Source organism: Schistocerca nitens, chromosome 10, assembly GCF_023898315.1.
Source record: "Schistocerca nitens isolate TAMUIC-IGC-003100 chromosome 10, iqSchNite1.1, whole genome shotgun sequence".
NCBI lineage: Eukaryota > Metazoa > Arthropoda > Insecta > Orthoptera > Acrididae > Schistocerca > Schistocerca nitens.
The window spans coordinates 82,398,088-82,419,188 of NC_064623.1; the positions used below are offsets into that span (position 1 = coordinate 82,398,088).

General features: G+C 39.7%; 1 protein-coding gene across 1 annotated transcript in view; it reads left to right on the top strand.

Annotated features, from left to right (window-relative positions):
• Window positions 1–21,101, top strand: part of LOC126210423 (chymotrypsin-like protease CTRL-1) — a 142,316-nt gene that overhangs the window by 74,287 nt on the left and 46,928 nt on the right. Inside the window, exon 6 of the mRNA XM_049939654.1 lies at window positions 18,992–19,090. Within this exon, the coding sequence (XP_049795611.1) occupies window positions 18,992–19,090 (99 nt within the window). The remainder of the gene's footprint in view (window positions 1–18,991; window positions 19,091–21,101) is intronic.

Sequence of the window (21,101 nt, forward strand, 5' to 3'; positions counted from 1 at the left end):
GCATGTGAAGGAAAAAGGCAAAAAGTTTGGAAAGGAATAAGAATTGGACACAGGTTATGTAACATTTTCCATAGTAAGCTGTTTTGTGCAGCAAATGTAGGATGGCTACACAAGTTGTTTGTATGGTTACACTTTGTAGTGCCTCTTTTGATGTAGGTAGAAACTTTTACCTCATTATTCCCTTCCTTGAATTTTATAGTGTAAAATTTACAGGAACTTTTTGGTGTGATACACGTTGTCAGTAAAACATAAAAAATTGTGACACAATAGTTTGCATATCATAATAGATGTAAATCAGGCTTTGACGTCGCATAAATAACAATTAGCATATGAAATTTTAATGTTTTTTGTGAAATTTTTATTTTTGCATATTCATGCAGCACGACAGAAGAATATATGTCCATCATTGATGGCAATAGAGAATACGAAATCAGCCAAGATGGTATAGAATTGCTTCATCAAACAAATGAAGTTCAAGCTCCATGCATGCCTATTGCAGAAGGTTTAGGTAGGTTAGAGATGAGTGTCGCAGGTGTGACAAATGATAGCAACACTCCACAGCAGAATAACCTTGACAACACAATGTTTACAATTGACGAGACAATGTCACACATCTCCCAGAGTGATGTACTGCTCATGCATGAAACATTGGAGAGTGATACAAATATCGATCTCGACAACACAATACAAACACAACTAGTTCACAACCCAAACAGTAACTTGGGAAGTGCAGCTGAAAGCAACCACAGTAGTACAATTGAAGCACTGCTATGACAGTTACTACCTAACATAAACATGAAATTTGATAATATGAACACCAATCTCAGTGATGTGAAACACAATATGAACACCAATTTCAGTGATATGGAACATGATATGAATACCAAAATTGATAATTTGACACACAATCTGAACACCATCATACAAGATCTAAATATAATGACACAAGAACAAAAACAAGTATTCAAGGATTTGCAAGACAAGGTCTCACAGAAATTTAGTGACTTAGCCAAAAATTTTTCTTCTGAAATTGACACAAAATTGAATGCTATGAAAAAAACAAGTAAAGCATGAAGTACTTTCTGAAGTTAACAGTAACATTACAGAGTTAAAACAGAAGGTAGATTCTTTTAATGACCATCATGATTAAGTAGAACAACAGATAAGGAAAATCACAGACGCAAACACACATATTGAAGCCACACAAAACCAGTTGTGTCTGACAGTAAAAAAGATAACCACTGTCATTAACAAACTAAATAAAGTCTATGAAGGTGTGCCTCTAGCTGTAGGAGAGCTTACTTTAAGGGTAGCAAAAGTAGAAGTTTACTCAGCATGTGTAAGAAGGAGAGAGAGAAGATAACGTCACAGCAGCTAATGACACAAATTGGTGAAGTACCCACACACTGCAACTAACTGAAATTACTCCAGGTAATTACTCCAGTTTCACCCATGGTCTAGGGGTAGCACCTATGATTCATAATCAAAACACCTTTGATCCTGGGTTCGAATCCCGCCACTGCTTAAATTTTGATTAATAATCAGCATTGGTGGCCGGCCGAATACTTCTGGCATAAGAAGTCACCCTCAATCTGCCAACAGCCTTGTCAAAGAGGGCGAATGAGTGGACACAGGTTCAGGGCACTCCCTTGTCCTAGGGGTAGGAAACTGCCACTAAAGGCGGAAGAATCAGCAATGATCAATGGCATCAGGCTGCAGAAGGCAATGAAAACCACTACATTAAAGACACATAATGTGTATCCACAGGACATGTAATTGAAGAAGTGTCATGATGATCTCTTCCTTGGTAAAAGATTCCTGAATAGTCCACCATTTAGAGGGGACTGCCAATGGGGAGGTTACCATGAGAAAAAGATTGAATAATCAATGAAAGGATAATAACGATCCACGAGTCGGGGTGTGGAATGTCAGAAGCTTGGAATGGTAGGGAAACTAGAAAATATGGAAAGGGAAATGCAACGGCTCAGTCTAGGTATAGTAGGGGTCAGTGAAGTGAAGTGGAAAGAAGACAAGGATTTCTGGTCGATGAGTATAGGCTAACATCAGCAGTAGCAGAAAATGGTATAACATGAGTAGCATTCATTATGAATAGGTAGGTAGAGCAGAGAGTGTGTTGCAGTATACAGTTCAGTGACAGGGTTGTTCTTATCAGATTCGGCAGCAAACCAACACCAACAACAATAGTTCAGGTATACATGCTGATGTCACAAGCTGAAGATAAAGAGATAGAGAAAGTGTATGAGGATATTGAAAGGGGAATACAGTACGTAAAGGGGGGTGAAAATCTAATAGTCATGGGGGACTGGAATGCAGTTGTAGGGGAAGGAGAAGAAGAAAAGATTACAGGAGAATATGGGCTTGGGACAAGGAATGAGAGAGGAGAAAGACTAATTGAGTTCTGCAACAAGTTTCAGCTAGTAATAGTGAATACTCTGTTCAAGAATCACAAGAGGAGGAGGTCTACTTGGAAAAGGCTGGGTGATACAGGAAGATTTCATTTGGATTACATCATGGTCAGACAGAGATTCTGAAATCAGATACTGGATTGTAAGGGGTACCCAGGAGCAGTTATGGACTCAGAACACAATATAGTAGTGATGGAGAGTAGGCTGAAGTTTAAGACATTAGTCAGGAAGAATCAATATGCAAAGAAGTGGGATACGGAAGTACTAAGGAATGATGAAATATGCTTGAAGCTTTCTAAGGCTATAGATACAGCAATGAGGAATAGCTCAGTAGGCAGTACAGTTGAAGAGGAATGGACATCTCTAAAAAGGGCCATCACAATAGTTGGGAAGGAAAACATAGGTACAAAGAAGGTAACTGTGAAGAAACCACAGGTAACAGAAGAAATACTTCAATTGATCGATCAAAGGAGGAAGTACAAAAAAGTTTCAGGAAAGTCAGGAATAGAGAGATACAAGTCGCTGAGGAATGAAATAAATAGGAAGTGCAGGGAAGCTAAGACAAAATGGCTGCAGGAATAATGTGAAGTCATCAAAAGAGAAATGATTGTTGGAAGGACAGACTCAGCATACAGGAAAGTCAAAACAACCTTCGCTGACATTACAAGTGAGGGTGATAACATTAAGAGTGCAACGGGAATTCCACTGTTAAATGCAGAGGAGAGAGTGGATAGGTGGAAAGAATGCTCTGAAAGCCTCTATGAGGGGAAAGATTTGTCTGATGGGATAGAAGAAGAAACAGGTGCTGAATTAGAAGGGGATCTAGTTTTAAACTCAGAATTTAAAAGAACTTTGGAGGACTTAGGATCAAATAAGCCAGAAGGGATAGATAACATTCCATCAGAATTTCTAAAATCATTGGGGAAGTGGCAACAAAATGACTATTCATGTTGGTATGTAGAGTGCATGAGTCTGGTGGCATACCATCTGACTTTTGGAAAAGCATCATCCACACAATTCCGAAGACGGCAAGAGCTGCCAAGTGCAATAATTATGGCACAGTCAGCTTAACAGCACATGCATCCAAGTTGCTTACAAGAGTAATATACAGAAGAATGGAAAAGAAAATTGAGGATGCACTAGATGATGATCAGTTTGACTTTAGGAAAGGTAAAGGTATGAGAGAGGCAATTCTGACGTTGCAGTTAATAATGAAAGCAAGACTAAAGAAAAATCAAGACACGTTCATAAGATTTGTTGACCTGGAAAAAGCATTCAACAATGTAAAATGGTGCAAGACGTTCAAAGTTCTGAAAAAAGTAGGGGTAAGTTATAGGGAGAGATGGGTCATATACAATATGTACAACAGTCAAGAGGGAATAATAAGAGTGGACGACCAAGAACGAAGTGCTCGTATTAAAGAGGGTTTAAGACAAGGATGTAGCCTTTCTCTTGTATTGTTCAATCTGTACATTGAGGAAGCAATGATGGAAATAAAAGAAAGGTTCAGAAGTGGAATTAAAATTCAAGGTGAAAGGATACCAATGGTACGATTTGCTGATGACATTGCTATCTTGAGTGAAAGTGAAGAAGAATTAAATGATCTGCTGAATGGAATGAACAGTCTAATGAGTACATAATATGGATTGAGAGTAAATCAAAGAGAGACAAAGGTAATGAGAAGTAGGAGAAATGAGAACAGTGAGTAGATGATGTTAAGGAATTCTGCTACCTAGGCAGTAAAATTACCAATGAGGGATGGAGCAAGAAGGACATCAAAAGGAGACCACAATGGCAAAAAGGGCATTCTTGGCCAAGAGAAGTCTTCTAATATCAAATATCAGTCTTAATTTGAGGAAGAAATTTCTGAGAATGTATGTTTGGAGTACAGCATTGTATGGTAGTGAGACATGGACTGTGGGTAATTGGAACAGAAGAGAATCGAAGCATTTGAGATGTGATGCTACAGATGAAAGTTGAAAACTAGGTGGACTGATAAGGTAAAGAATGGAGAGGTTCTGTGCAGAATCAGAGAGGAAAAGAACATGTGTAAAACAGTGATAAGGAGAAGCGACAGGATGATAGGACATCTGTTAAGGCATGAGGGAATGACTTCCATGGTACTAGAGGGAGCTGTAGAGGGCAAAATCTGTAAGAGGAAGACTGATATTGGAATACATACAGCAAATAATTGAGGATGTAGGTTGCAACTGCTACTCTGAGATCAAGAAGTCAGCACTGGAGAGGAATTTGTGGCGGACCACATCAGACCTCACACACTACGCCATCAGAAAACACCAATGAGTTATATAGTTAAGCCCCAGGCTATTGACCTCTCTGGGAGTGGGGGTAAAGCAAAACTATGAACATGTTTCATAAAGTTTGACAAACAAGGTGACATCAAGGATGATCTTTATCAGTATGAGTTAGATACAACAAATAATATCTAGGAAGAGCAAGTACAAGCAATCATTAAGGTGAAGATATTTAATATTGACACACAGTTAATTTTAGATACAGGTTCAACTACCAACCTAATGTCAACTGCATTTTTCTGTGAATAGAAGAAGAGATGCAAATTCCCAACATTTCCTGTCCAAAATTGCAAAGAGCAAACTGCTACAGGCAGTGAGACTAAATTGGTTAAGCATCATGCACTTATTCAATTACAAATCGAACAGTTTAAAGTGAAGTGAAATTTTCTTATAATTGACAGACTTATAGTTAATTGTCTTATTGGCATGGAGACATTTAGAACATACAAAACACAGATTGACATACATAATGGTAAATGCCACTTTTATGTAAAGTATGAGATTTGGTCTATTGGTTTAGTGAAAACACCTGTTGAAAGTAACAAAAACAAACCAGAGTCAAATGTAATAGTACAATATTCCTTTCCAGCTGTATGTTTCACAAACAAATTTGATACTGAACAAGATGCAAACAATGGGGTTAGTTATGAACTGGTAGAACAGAAACTAAGTGGATCACAGATACTAAATGATATGCAATGACAAGAACTTTCTAACTTGTTATTTAAGTATGCAAATGTTTTCAGTAAGGATCGAGAAGTAATCAACAACTATGAATATAAAAATGAAGTCTACCCACATGGAACATTTTGTGTTATGTCATATCCTATTCCATGGGCAAAACGAGAGGCAGTAATGGAAGAGATAAATCATATGATTAAATGGGGAATCATACAACCTTCAATTTCACCCTATTGTAGTCCTATATTACCAGTAAGCAAACCGGACGGTTCTGTAAGATTAGTTCTCAGTGCTAGAGATATCTGCAAGGGTTCATAATATTTCTAGTAATTTATTATAAGAACTCTGCAGGGGTTGATAATGTTTCTAGTAATTTACTGAAATATTCTTGTGTGTGGATAAGGGACATTCTCTGTCATATTTTCAATGGTTCCCTTCAGAAAGGTGTTGTTCCCAGTACTCTTAAGTATGCCATTGTGAAGCTCCTGTACAAGAAGAGTGATAAAACTGAATTAACTAACTATTGACCTATGTCTTTGCTGACAGCTTTCTCTAAAATTCTAGAAAAATTAATACATGTAAGAATTACTGATCAGATCATTTATTTATTTATTGATCTGTGGGACCAAATTAAGGAGAAGTCTCCATGGGCATGGAACGAGTCAATACATGAAATTATAACACGAGAGTAGAAACAGATAAAATGAAATATAAGTAACATATTCAGGCGACGATTCGTAAGTTTAAATAAAGAAAATCAGCAATGTAACACTGGAATTTGCTTAATTTTTCAGCTCTTCCAGGAGCTCCTCGACAAAATAAAAGGAGTGAGCCATGAGGAAACTCTTCAGTTTGGACTTAAAAGTGTTTGGGCTACTGCTAAGATTTCTGAGTTCTTATGGTAGCTTATTGAAAATGGATGCAGCAGAATACTGTACTCCTTTCTGCATAAGAGTCAAGGAAGTGCATTCCACATGCAGATTTGATTTCTGCCTGGTACTAACTGAGTGAAAGCTGCAAACTCTTGGGAATAAGCTAATATTGCTAACAACAAATGACATTAAAGAAAATATATACTGTGAGGGCAATGTCAGAATTCCCAGACTATTGAATAGGGGTCGACAAGAGGTTCTCGAATTTAAACCACACATAGCTCGAACAGCCCATTTTTGAGCCAAAAATACCCTTTTTGAATCAGAAGAATTACCCCCAAAAAAATACCATATGACATAAGCATATGAAAATATGCAAAGTAGACTACTTTTCGTGTTGAACTGTCACTTATTTCAGATACTGTTCTAATGGTAAATAAAGCAGCATTTAGTTTCTGAACAAGATCCTGAACATGGGCTTTCTACAACAGCTTACTATCTATCCGAATGCCTAGGAACTTGAACTGTTCTGTCTTGCTTATAATATGCCCATTCTGTCTGATCAAAATATCGGTTCTTGTTGAATTGTGAGTTAGAAACTGTAAAAACTGAGTCTTACTGTGATTTAGCATCAAATTATTTTCCACAAGCCACAGACTTATTTCACGAACTACATTATTTGATACTGTTTCGATATTAAACACAAGATGCTTCACTACCAAGCTGGTGTCATCAGCAAACAGAAATAGTTTTGAATCACCTGTAATATTAGAAGGCATATCATTTATATAAGAAAAAGCAGTGGCCCCAGCACTGACCCTTGGGGAACGCCCCACTTAACAGTGCCCCACTGGGACTGAACATCACTACCACTCTCAATATTGTGGAGAATTACCTTCTGCTTTCTGTTCTTAAAGTAAGAGGCAAACCAATTGTAAGCTACCCCCCTTACTCTATAATGGTCCAACTTCTGCAGTAATATTTTGTGGTCAACACAGTCAAAAGTCTTCATTAAATCAAAGAAAACACCTAGTGTTCACAACCTTTTATTTTATCTGCCCAAAACCTCACAGAGAAAAGAGAATATAGCATTATCAGTTGTTAAACCATTTCTAAAACCAAACTGTACATTTGACAGCAAATTATGTGAATTTAAATGCTCCAGTAACCTCGTATATACAACCCTCTCGATAACTTTAGCAAACACCAATGGCATAGAAATAGGTCTATAATTGTCAGCATTATCCCTGTCTCCCTTTTTATAAAGTGGCTTCACTACCGAGTACTTTAATCAAAAAAATGGTTCAAATGGCTCTGAGCACTATGGGACTTAACATCTATGGTCATCAGTCCCCTAGAACTTAGAACTACTTAAACCTAACTAACCTAAGGACAGCACACAACACCTAGCCATCATGAGGCAGAGAAAATCCCTGACCCCACCGGGAATCGAACCCGGGAACCCGGGTGTGGGTAGCGAGAACGCTACCGCACGACCACGAGATGCGGGCGTACTTTAATCAGTCAGGAAACCGACCCCTCCTAAAGGAAAAGTTACAGATATGGCTAAGTACTGGGCTAACATACATAGAACAATACTTCAATATTCTGCCAGATACCCTGTCATATCCATGAGAGTTCTTGGTCTGTAGTGATTTAATTATTAATTCAATCTCCCTCTTGTCAGTATCATGGAGGAGCATTTCAGATAACAGTCTCAGAACACTTTTTTCTAAGAGCACTATATGATTCCCTGTTTGGACTAGGTTTCTATTTAGTTCACCTGCTATGTTCAGAAAGTGATTATTAAATACTGTACATATATGCAGCTTATCTGTAACACGGACATTCCCACTACGCACTGATTCTATATCCTCGACCTGTCTCTGCAGACCAGCCACTTCCTTTACGACTGACCATAGGGTTTTAATTTTATCCTGAGACTTAGCTATTCTATCTGCATACCACATACTTTTTGCCTTCCTAATAACTTTTTTAAGCACCTTACAATACTGTTTGTAATGGGCTGCTGCATTTAGATTTTGACTATTTCTAACGTTTTGATATAATTGCCACTTTGTTCTACAGGATATTCTTATCCCTCTAGTCAGCCACCCAGGCTGACTTTTTGTGCTAGTACCCTGTTTTGAACATTCTAATGGAAAGCAACTTTCAAAGAGCACAAGAAAAGTCTTGAGGAAAGCATTATATTTATCATCTACTGTATCAGCACTATAAACATCTTGCCACTCTTGTTCCTTGATAAGGTTTACAAAGGTCTCTACAGCAACTGGATCAGCTTTCCTAAAAAGTTGATAACTATATTTAACATGTGTTCCAGCACAAAAATCTTTTAGAGTTAAAATTTGTGCATCATGTTCTGAAAGGCCATTCACCTTTTTGCTAATAGAATGAAGAATGGAGTTATCAACAAGAGCCAATTTGGCTTTCAAAAGGGCCATTCAACAGAAGACGCAACCTGTGCTCTTGCAAATGAAGTCCTAGAAACCCTTAATGAGGAAATGCTAGCATTTGGTGTCTTCTGTGATTTGTCTAAAACATATGACTGTGTTGATCACTAGATTCTCTTACAAAATGCAAAATTAGTAGGAATAAGTGGTGTTGCAGGCAACTGGCTACAGTCATATCTCCAAGACAGGAAACAAAAAGTTGTCTTGAATAGCTCAGATGGAGTATGTGATGTTTCTTCACATTTTGAATGGAGTTCCATTACATGTGGAGTGCCTCAGGGCTCAATTCTTGGGCCACTATTATTCCTGATTTTTATAAATGATCTACCATCATGTACAAGCCTGCCGTGTAAATTTACATTATTTGCTGATGATAATACAATTTTATGAACAGTAGAAAAAATCCATTAATCACATACTCTCAGATGTGGTTAATTGGTTCAATGTGAATGGTATCTCATTAAATTCCCGTAAGACCAGCTTTATTCAGTTCTGTACAAAAACAAAAAAAGAGAGAGAGATAAGTGTGACATGTGGTAATCAGCCAATTGAAAAAATGGAAACAACAAAATTTCTTGGAGTGCACAGTGACAGGAAAATGAACTGGTCTTCGCATATTATAGATCTCCGTAAGAGCTCTGCTATGTATGCTTTATGGGTTGTCACTACATGTGTTGAACCTAACACTGCAAAAGTGGCATACACTGCTATTTTCACTCACTCATTGAATGCGGCATTATTTTTTGGGGAAATCAGCCATTAGCAAGGAAAATGTTCATTGCTCAGAAGTGAGTTTTAAGAGTTATTGAATGCGGCATTATTTTTTGGGGAAATCAGCCATTAGCAAGGAAAGGGTTCATTGCTCAGAAGTGAGCTTTAAGAGTTATATGTGGACTGTGTCCAAGAGACTCTTGTAGAAATAGCTTTCAAAAACTTAAAGTATACACAACTACATGCCAATGTATTTTTCTCTCATGTGTTTTGTCTGTAAAAATATAGAGATGTTTTAACCCAACAGTAATTATCATCTAACTTGAATACAAAGTAAACAGAAATACTAAACAATGACATTTACCGCCTAGGAACTAAGGAACCTATAGATATATGTACACACAGATTTAATTAAATACTAAGTTATATACAACATATTTACAAGCAAAAGCAAGCATTATGAAAAATTATATGAGATGTGTAAGCTAAGGAGATATGACAATATACCGTAAGAAATGTCAAATAATTTTCTATGCAGAGTAAATGATCATAATGGGTAACAGAATAAATGAATGCTTATGAATTTAAACAAAGTATGGAAATATCTGAGGATTTATGCAATGACCAACTGTATCAGTGGCCACCGAGCTACATAATGCAATTTGTTTTAAGTTTTTTCTTTCAGCGACCGGTGCATCGTCATGGCACAGAGGAAGAGAATTACGTTGAGAGTAGCAGGTACCTAATGAAGGAATGGGCCGCACATCAAGTAAACAATTTAGTTACAAGGATATTTATACAAAGGTCATAAGACAAGAAAAATAAAAATAAGCATCATTGCAGTATATCTCCACGATATTTATCAGTACCTATTCACTGCAGAGTACACATAAACATTTAAACATGTGATTTTACAAAAACCAATTAATTTTTACCATGTCACATGAAAGCTTGAATAATGACATTTTCAGGTATTCAAGAAAGATAAGACTGTGACGGTAAAAACTTCATATTTCTCATTACAATTTAAGAACCTTTCAAGGTTAGTTTTTCCAAGCATGTTATACTTTAGAATACTTCCACAGACATGTAAATGCTTGCTTAACATCTACTCCATAAGCATTTGTTCCTTCAGAAACGTCCACCATTAGATCACCAATAGTCTCCTCCCGCTCCTACCTCAACCTCTCCCTCTATGCTTAGATCATGTATCTCGTCAGAGATTCCTTCCTTTGTCTTTGTTAATTCGCCCCAGATTTTCTGTAGTTCACTCTCTGTTGTATGTCTCCAAATTAGAATAAGATGTGTCTACAGATGATTCAGTACTTTCTCATACTTTATTATCAGCTAACTCCACTGCACACTCCTCCAAGCTAGTATGTGTAGAGCCTGAAACAGCATCTATAGCTAAATCTTTGCATTGTTCTAGCTCTTTCAGCTATTCTTGTATGCCTGAGATTTGATCATGTAGTGTGTTCAATCCCCGCTCAGTTATTTCTTTTAATTGTTTCGAATCTTTGTCCACATTTCTAAATTGCTCCTTCACTTCACTTCAAACTAAATTACATTGTTTCCGAATTTGACTCCTCTGGAAAAGCGGAAAGTTTCCTCTGTAACTGCAGTATGCTAGTTTCGATTCCTTTTCCTTATGTGACACACTGATACGCTGTTCTAGTGTTATATTTGTCTCCTCAAGTGTTGTGTTTTTTGTTTTTACTTGATTTTTTAATTCCAATTAAGTATTCTTGAGCATCATGTTGATATTGCCTAGTGTTGTGTTTGTTTGAATGTAGCAGTCAGCTCTTTCATACCATTGGTCAGTTGCTCACTAAATTGGCTTCTGTCTCGGGTTCTTCGGCCGACGTTCATCTAATGATTTTTCTGACATTTCGCCAGCACGAGTGGCTGGCATTGTCAAAGCTTTACCCTCCATTGCCGGTGGTGAACTGGAGCCGAGCTCGCGGGCGCAGGCTATATGTACCTGGCGCGCCAACGTCCGAGGGCTTCTCCGCGGTCATTTCCGGTGCGGTTCTCCTCTTGCTACCTGCGACGGTCGTTCGCTGCAGTACGGGAATCCAGGATCCGTTGACCTTAAGGCTTTCCTCTATCTTGTTCAAACTGTTCACATGTTTTTGTATTTCTACAGCTTCTCTGAACAAGCGCGTGTGATAGTGCTTCTCTACAGCCAGAACTTCCGTGTCGGCGAATTTTATTACATGGTCGGTCTCATTCAGTGCGTGCTCTGCCACGGCCGATTTCTCCACCTGCCCCAACCTGCAATGTCGCTTATGCTCTTTGATCCTGGTGTTAATGGATCGTCCAGTCATTCCGACATAAACTTTTCCGCATGTGCATGGTATGCGGTATATTCCCGACATTGCAAGTGGGTCTCTTTTCTCCTTCGCCGATCTAAGACACTCTTTGATCTTCCTTGTCGGTTTGAAAATCGTCTTTACGCCATGTTTGCGCAATATACGGCCGATTCTGTCTGTCACTCTGGGAATGTATGGCAGAAAGGCCGTACCCGACAATTCTTTTTCCGGTTCCTTACTTCGCCGAGGGTTGGGCTCTGTTACACTTGTAATATAATTTGTGGAGTAACCATTGCTCCTCAGGACAGTTTCCAGGTGTTGCATTTCTCGTTTGAGGTGTTGCGGCTCACATATTCGTCCTGCTCTCGTTACGAGCGTACTAATCATGCCTCTTTTCTGGCTCGGGTGGTTGTTTGACAGTTTGTGCAGGTATCGGTCCGTGTGAGTCGGTTTTCGATACACGCTGTGTCCCAGATCTTCGCCGTCCCTTGTGACCAGAACATTTAGAAATGGCAGTTTCTTGTCCTTTTCTACTTCCATGGTAAATGTTATGTTGGCATGGAGGCTGTTCAAGTGTCTTAGGAAGTCACTGAGCTGTTCTTCACCATGGCTCCACACCACGAAAGTATCATCGACGTACCTGTACCACACCTTAGGTTTGCAAGTCGCCGAGTCCAGTGCCTGTGCTTCGAATTGTTCCATGAAGAAGTTGGCCACCACTGGACTGAGAGGACTACCCATGGCGACGCCTTCCAGCTGTTCGTAGAAATCGCCATTCCACGTGAAATAGCTCGTGGTGAGACATGCATGGAAGAGCTTTCTGATGTCTAGCGGAAAAATGGAACCGATGTGCTCCAGAGCGTTACTGAGTGGCACTTTCGTAAATAACGAAACAACATCAAAGCTGACCAGGATGTCGTTTGGTGCAAGTTTCAGTTTCTTCAGCTTCTCAATGAAATGTCCTGAGTCCTTAATGTATGTGTCGGTCTTCCTCATGTGTGGCTGGAGCAGAGAGGCCAAGTGTTTTGCCAGTTTATATGTCGGTGATCCAGGAGCGCTAACGATCGGTCTCAGTGGAACGTTGTTCTTATGGATCTTGGGTAATCCATACAGCCGAGGTGGTAGGGCTTCGTGTTGCGCAGGTTTCTCTGTATGTCCGCCGGCAGAGAAGACGCCTTGATTAATCGATTCGTATTCCGTGTGATACGTTGCGTCGGATCTGCGCTTAGTTTTCGGTACGTCGTCGGATCTAATAGGTCTCGGATCTTTTGCTCATAATCTTCGGTACAAGCCATTAAGAATCTCAACGCCGACAAGAGTATATTGGTACTGCCTGCCGATAAGGGGAATGCGACCATCGTAATGAAGACCAAAGATTATGAGCAAAAGATCCGAGACCTATTAGATCCGACGACGTACCGAAAACTAAGCGCAGATCCAACGCAACGTATCACATGGAATACGAATCGATTAATCAAGGCGTCTTCTCTGCCGGCGGACATACAGAGAAACCTGCACAACACAGAAGCCCTACCACCTCGGCTGTATGGATTACCCAAGATCCATAAGAACAACGTTCCACTGAGACCGATCGTTAGCGCTCCTGGATCACCGACATATAAACTGGCAAAACACTTGGCCTCTCTGCTCCAGCCACACGTGGGGAAGACTGACACATACATTAAGGACTCAGGACATTTCATTGAGAAGCTGAAGAAACTGAAACTTGCACCAAACGACATCCTGGTCAGCTTTGATGTTGTTTCGTTATTTACGAAAGTGCCACTCAGTGACGCTCTGGAGCACATCGGTTCCATTTTTCCGCTAGACATCAGAAAGCTCTTCCATGCATGTCTCACCACGAGCTATTTCACGTGGAATGGCGATTTCTACGAACAGCTGGAAGGCGTCGCCATGGGTAGTCCTCTCAGTCCAGTGGTGGCCAACTTCTTCATGGAACAATTCGAAGCACAGGCACTGGACTCGGCGACTTGCAAACCTAAGGTGTGGTACAGGTACGTCGATGATACTTTCGTGGTGTGGAGCCATGGTGAAGAACAGCTCAGTGACTTCCTAAGACACTTGAACAGCCTCCATGCCAACATAACATTTACCATGGAAGTAGAAAAGGACAAGAAACTGCCATTTCTATATGTTCTGGTCACAAGGGACGACAAAGATCTGGGACACAGCGTGTATCGAAAACCGACTCACACGGACCGATACCTGCACAAACTGTCAAACCACCACCCGAGCCAGAAAAGAGGCATGATTAGTACGCTCGTAATGAGAGCAGGACGAATATGTGAGCCGCAACACCTCAAACGAGAAATGCAACACCTGGAAACTGTCCTGAGGAGCAATGGTTACTCCACATATTATATTAGAAGTGTAACAGAGCCCAACCCTCGGCGAAGTAAGGAACCGGAAAAAGAATTGTCGGGTACGGCCTTTCTGCCATACATTCCCAGAGTGACGGACAGAATCGGCTGTATATTGCGCAAACATGGCGTAAAGACGATTTTCAAACCGACAAGGAAGATCAAAGAGTGTCTTAGATCGGTGAAGGAGAAAAGAGACCCACTTGCAATGTCGGGAATATACCGCCTACCATGCACATGCGGAAAAGTTTATGTCGGAATGACTGGACGATCCATTAACACCAGGATCAAAGAGCATAAGCGACATTGCAGGTTGGGGCAGGTGGAGAAATCGGCCGTGGCAGAGCACGCACTGAATGAGACCGACCATGTAATAAAATTCGCCGACACGGAAGTTCTGGCTGTAGAGAAGCACTATCACACGCGCTTGTTCAGAGAAGCTGTAGAAATACAAAAACACGCGAACAGTTTGAACAAGAAAGAGGAAAGCCTTAAGGTCAACGGATCCTGGATTCCCGTACTGCAGCGAACGACCGTCGCAGGTAGCAAGAGGAGAACCGCACCGGAAATGACCGCGGAGAAGCCCTTGGACATTGGCGCGCCAGGTACATATAGCCTGCGCCCGCGAGCTCGGCTCCAGTTCACCACCGGCAATGGAGGGTGAAGTTTTGACAATGCCAGCCACTCGTGCTGGCGAAACGTCAGAAAAATCATTAGATGAATGTCGGCCGAAGAACCCGAGACAGAAGCCAATAGGTGGTTTGTCAACAAGTGGCCATGAAAGCCTCAACAATTTTGCTCACTAAATGTTCTGAAACCAAGCTGGGATGTTCACATCCACAATTCTCATCACCATGAGTTATACAATGTCTACAATAATACGTGTTTAATTAGTCTCAGTTAAATAATGTAAGAAGGCTATCTAATGGTGCTGTAGTACACCCACAAACTCTGGTTGCAAAATCACTTACAGTGTACCCCAAAAAAAAAAAAAAATGCTTTTTGGAAACCAGGCAGCTTGGATTTCCCACATAGATGCTGATGAGAAGCTGGATTGGTGTATAAGTCATGATGTGTCACTGAAAATGGGTGTAATGGGTGTGTCATTGATACTGCCGTTGTGGACTGGCCATGGGATTATTACAATCAAAGCCCTACATAGTCATGGTCAAAATCTTCCAACTTTTGGATTAATTACTTTCTTCTTCAGCATAATTGTAATCAAAGGATTTAATAAATCTTCCCTATTTATGAAAACTTCTTCAAAATTCTTAATTCACAGTGCTAGCAACTGATTTTATGCCACAGCATGATTTTGCTTGTTGATCTTCAGCAGCCTATTTGTTCTGGGCTGTTGTCAATGGTCCCATATTTGATGTTCTGCTGGTTGTTCCTGTGATATTGGGTGGTGAAATAAAATCTGATCAGGAGCTAAGGCTTCCTATTATTCAGTCTTGCTCACCTTACTGTTTAGGACACTCACCAACCTCTTCTGATTAAACTTTGTTTCTTGAAGTGCTACAGTTACTACTGGAAGCTAAGAGTACAAATCCAACATCCAGCCCTCAAAACAAAAATTATGCTTATGATAATCACTATATCGTATATTGTATATAGTGCTCATGGTACATTGACTGTTAATTATAAACTTGTTTCAACATATGGAACATCGAAGTTTGATTGATAAGGAATAAGTTCACATATAGTTTGTGTTATTTAAAAGATTCCAATAGAGTGAATGTATAACAAGGTGCTCTTGTCCCTGTGACAACATAGACATTGTGATGGTATCTCTTCCTTTATCGCTCACACAATATGTCGAAGACAGGACCTGACGACACAGAGTTTACTGTCCGACCAGTAGATACCATGAGGAAGGCTGGTTCGAGAACATTTTTCCACATAACGTATCATTTGGTGCCCTTTCTCCCCCCCCCCCCTTCCCCTTCTTCTGTCATACACTTCCACCCATTTCAGTTTTTGCTACTATACAAATCTTGCACTTGGCTGACCCTCTCAGCTTGGTGACCCAAGTGGCAGTTTGTATTGCTAGGGCATTATACCGGCCCTGACTGTGAATGCGGTACGATGTTTATTGTCATTGTGGCTTGCAGATTGCTGCATCCATCCATTAAATGATATATGTGCACAAATAAAATGTACATCCAAGCAGCAGATTACCTAATTCATTACAAAAATTAACTTTATTAGAGGCAATCATCTATCATCAGTCTGAAAAATGCTTGTGCAACACATCATTTCACCAAAGTGATATGTTGCACTTCACCTGCCAATAACAGCTTCCACAGTTTTCTTCAGCATGTATTAGTTGCACAGTTTGGATTCCATTCAAATGTTTTGAGGGATTGACGCTGTTCAATAAGTTTATCATTAATTGGAAACTATTTACTCTTTACTTCTCTCTTGGATCCAGATTGTTTTGTGACCATTCACTGAGTATTGGACTTTATTCAATTCTCTGTCACCACTTATGCATCAATCCATCATTCTCTGCTCTATGTTCAGAACAAATATTCCATTTTTACAAATATTCAACAACACTTCAGACTTCTATTAATTCCTTTTCTTTGACTGAGTCATCAATCTTCTGGCTGGTTTGATGCAGCTTGCCGTGAATCCCCTTCCTGTACCAAACTCTTCACCCCAAAGTAACACTCGTTTATTCACACATAATGTACATGTGGTATAGAAGTTCCCTCCTTGACCCATCATTAACAACTGGTGACTTTTATTAAAAGAATATGCATGATTCAGCATTAACAATAATTGGTAATGTTGCACAAGGATCCTTAAGACGTGCACACACCATTATCATTTTCAGAGGCTCTGTTCTGGTTCATAGCCAATATGCCTCATAACTTGCTGTTCATTACAAGCATGCATTAATCACTCACAATATACTGCTGTGTTGCAGGGGAGACTCTGAAAATTGCAAACTGACCTGGTCAACTTCTAAAATTGATGACTTACAGGATCCAAGATGACAATTGGTCTATGTCATATGTATATAAAATTGATTCCAAGGCTTAAGCTGTAAATGGAACACTCTGTGTGCTGTCCTCATAGTAATTTGAGACCAAGTAAAAAGCTATGTCAAACTGTAAAAAGCTATAAGTAAAGAAAATGACATAAAAGAATACAGTTCATGAAAAAATGTTTTAGTAGGTAATAATAGTAATAATTATTTGGAAATGATAATAATAACAGTAATAATAACACTTTTGTGTGGCTCTATGGTCAGCTGCAAATATTTCAATTGAACACCATTCCAGCAACTTGCATATCCCTAATTTAGCCCAGTTATCCATCTGGAGGAAGAGGACCTACACTTTAATGTGGCACCCAAACCATGTATTGTTCCTGCCAACTCCTTACATCATGAGAGATGAATACTAGATCAAAGGCAGACTGAAAATTTCACACTGAGCAAGGTGGTACAGTGGGTAGCACACAGGACTTGCAATCAGGAGGATGACGTTTGGACCCTCCCATGAATCTACATCTACATACATACTCCACAATCCACCATACGGTGTGTGGCAGAGGGTACCTCGTACCACAACTAGCATCTTCTCTCCCTGTTCCACTCCCAAACAGAACGAGGGAAAAATGACTGCCTATATGCCTCTGTACATGCCCTAATCTCTCTTATCTTATCTTTGTGGTCTTTCCACAAAATGTAAGTTGGCGGCAGTAAAACTGTATTGCAGTCGGCCTCAAATGCTGGTTCTCAAAATTTCCTCAGTAGCGATTCTCGAAAAGAATGCCTCCTTTCCTCTAGAGACTCCCACCCGAGTTCCTGAAGCATTTCCGTAACACTCGCATGATGATCAAACCTACCAGTAACATATCCAGCAGCCCGCCTCTGAATTGCTTCTATGTCCTCCTTCAATCCAACTTGATAGGGATCCCAAACGCTTGAGCAGTACTCAAGAATAGGTCGTATTAGTGTTTTATAAGTGGTCTCCGTTACAGATGAACCACATCTTCCCAAAATTCTACCAATGAACCGAAGACGACTATCCTCCTTCCCCACAACTGCCATTACATGCTTGTCCCACTTCATATCACTCTGCAATGTTATGCCCAAATATTTAATCGACGTGACTGTGTCAAGCCCTACACTACTAATGGAGTATTCAAACATTACAGGATTATTTTTCCTATTCATCTGCATTAATTTACATTTATCTATAGAGTTAGCTGCCATTCTTTACACCAATCACAAATACTGTCCAAGTCATCTTGTATCCTCCTACAGTCACTCAACGACGACACCTTCCCGTACACCTCAGCATCATCAGAAAACAGCCGGACACTGCTATCCACCCTATCCAAAAGATCATTTATGTAGACAGGAAACAACAGCGGACCTACCACACTTCCCTGGGGCACTCCAGATGATACCCTCACCTCCGATGAACACTCACCATCGAGGACAACATACTGGGTTCTATTACTTAAGAAGTACCTACTGAAAATTTCTGTGATCTGACCAGGATTTGATCCCACAAACCTTCCAGTTTTCAGCCCACTAGAGCACCTAGCCCAATGCCTAAGTAGATCCTTATGTATGAGTAAAGAGAAGGTGCTTGACATGTTACTTGATGCAACTTAAGCAAATTAAATTCAGGATCCCACAATGAATGCAGTCATATATTTCTCTTCAAATAGTTTCACATTCATGTCATCTCAATCTGCTTGATCACCAGAAAATTTATTTTCAATGTACATTCAATGGACTGAGTTTCATCCAAATAACATAGCTCTGTGCTCACAGTACTGCTATTCTAATTTGCAGTAGCTGCACAACCAATATGCATCCTTCAAAATGGAGACGTACCTCTACAAGGAAGAAGAGGTCGACTCATTGGTTGGGGCAAACTTCCTGGGCAAACCGGTAAGTTATGTAAGATATAGAAATACTGACATTTTTTAGTTACAGGAACATTACAAATATCTGTTATCGCCAATGGGGTATACTTGTAATAAGTGAAGCAACCACTTACTTTCAGGAAGTAAAATTCCTAGTACTGCTAATAGAAAAACTTAAAAAGAAGAAAATATTATTCACATCTTTTGAATTTTGCATATTCCTTTGTTAGGGAGGAGAAGGGGATGGGATTAGTTTGGGGAAGTTCGGAAAAGAGGGAGAGATCACATATATCACATATATGGGAATTGCACCTATGTCATAACCACCTTCTGCCCAGTCTCTCTGTGCATCTCCTCCTTATCTTTCATCTCCCTGGCCTTAAGCCTTGTTTATTGCTGTTGCTGTTGTCAATGAAACCTTGATTGAGAACTGAAATTGCTTAAAATGAACTAGTAAATCTGTTTGGATCATTTGGATCGAGGGCATGAGAGACCTCTCCTACTGCAGGACCTGTGAGGATAGTAGCTTCAATGACAGTGTTTTACATAGCTTTAATCTGCAAATGTGTAGGATTACCAACTTTTGGACAATTCTGATTCTGTAGTAGTAGTCTAATCATCAGTCAATAAGCTATGAACATTACTGTCTTGTTTTCTGTTAAAACTGACTGCAGGGAAGAAAACAAAACAGCACATAGTTACTTATACAATGTGTTATAACTTTAAGTTGAACAAATATATTTCAAGGACGATGCAATACATGCAAGTCACAGATCAAGTAAACGTGTGTCACTTTAACAGTCGAATCATAACTGAGTCCGAGTCTAGCGGCCACTGGCTGGCTGGCCGCTTAGGTGGCATTGCTGCTGCATGGCTGGCAGACAGCGCCGCATGTAGAGAACACGAGTAACTACACGGCGGCACTTTCAAAGATCGGCGAGTCACAACACAATGTTCGTTTAAAGCTATATAGTAGAGAAAGAATATATGTTGCAGAAGCAATTTGTCTCATGGTTTACATGCCCTACTACCATAGTTTAAACGGACTGCTCAAGAAACCAAAACCATACATTTTCATTGCACATCATAGCACAGCCTTTCCCCCCTCACAGATTGTTTTAATAGAAAACCTGTCCATTGTTGTTTACAAAAATATATAGCCTGTGTCCGTTTGATTGTTTACAAGAGTATCATCTAAAAATTTGAAATACGTCAATCAAGAACATTTCGAGACTTTTGCTACCAACATTTGCCTGTTATAGGGTATTATATGTATTATTATATAGCCTATGTCTACCCAAATGTTTATTAGAGTATCATATAAAAATTTGAAGTAAATTGGTCAAGAACGTTTCAAGATTTTTGCTATCCACATTTGCCTGTTATATGATATATATCAGTGGTAGGTAATGAAAACCTCATAACTCCATCTGTCTGTGAAAACATCTTAATTCCAATAACAAGTAATTTGTTATGAAAGAGAGATTTGAAAGTATATGGATTTCTCTAATCTGTCAATAACTAGGCTTCTATATAGTAAAAAATGTAGCAACTTCATCTGTATCACTTCATATTACTTTTTAAGAAATTGTTTTTGCTTCTATCGACCTGCCAGCGCTTTTGTTTGGTAAGTCTCATCATCTTTCTTTGTATATATATACTTACCAAACAAAAGCGCTGGCAGGTCGATAGACACACAAACAAACACAAATATACACACAAAATTCAAGCTTTCGCAACAAACTGTTGCCTCATCAGGAAAGAGGGAAGGAGAGGGAAAGACGAAAGGATGTGGGTTTTAAGGGAGAGGGTAAGGAGTCATTCCAATCCCGGGAGCGGAAAGACTTACCTTAGGGGGAAAAAAGGACAGGTATACACTCGCACACACACACATATCCATCCACACATACAGACACAAGCAGACATATTTAAAGACAAAGAGTTTGGGCAGAGATGTCAGTCGAGGTGGAAGAGTAGAGGCAAAGAAGTTGTTGAGAGACAGGTGAGGTATGAGTGGCGGCAACTGGAAATTAGCG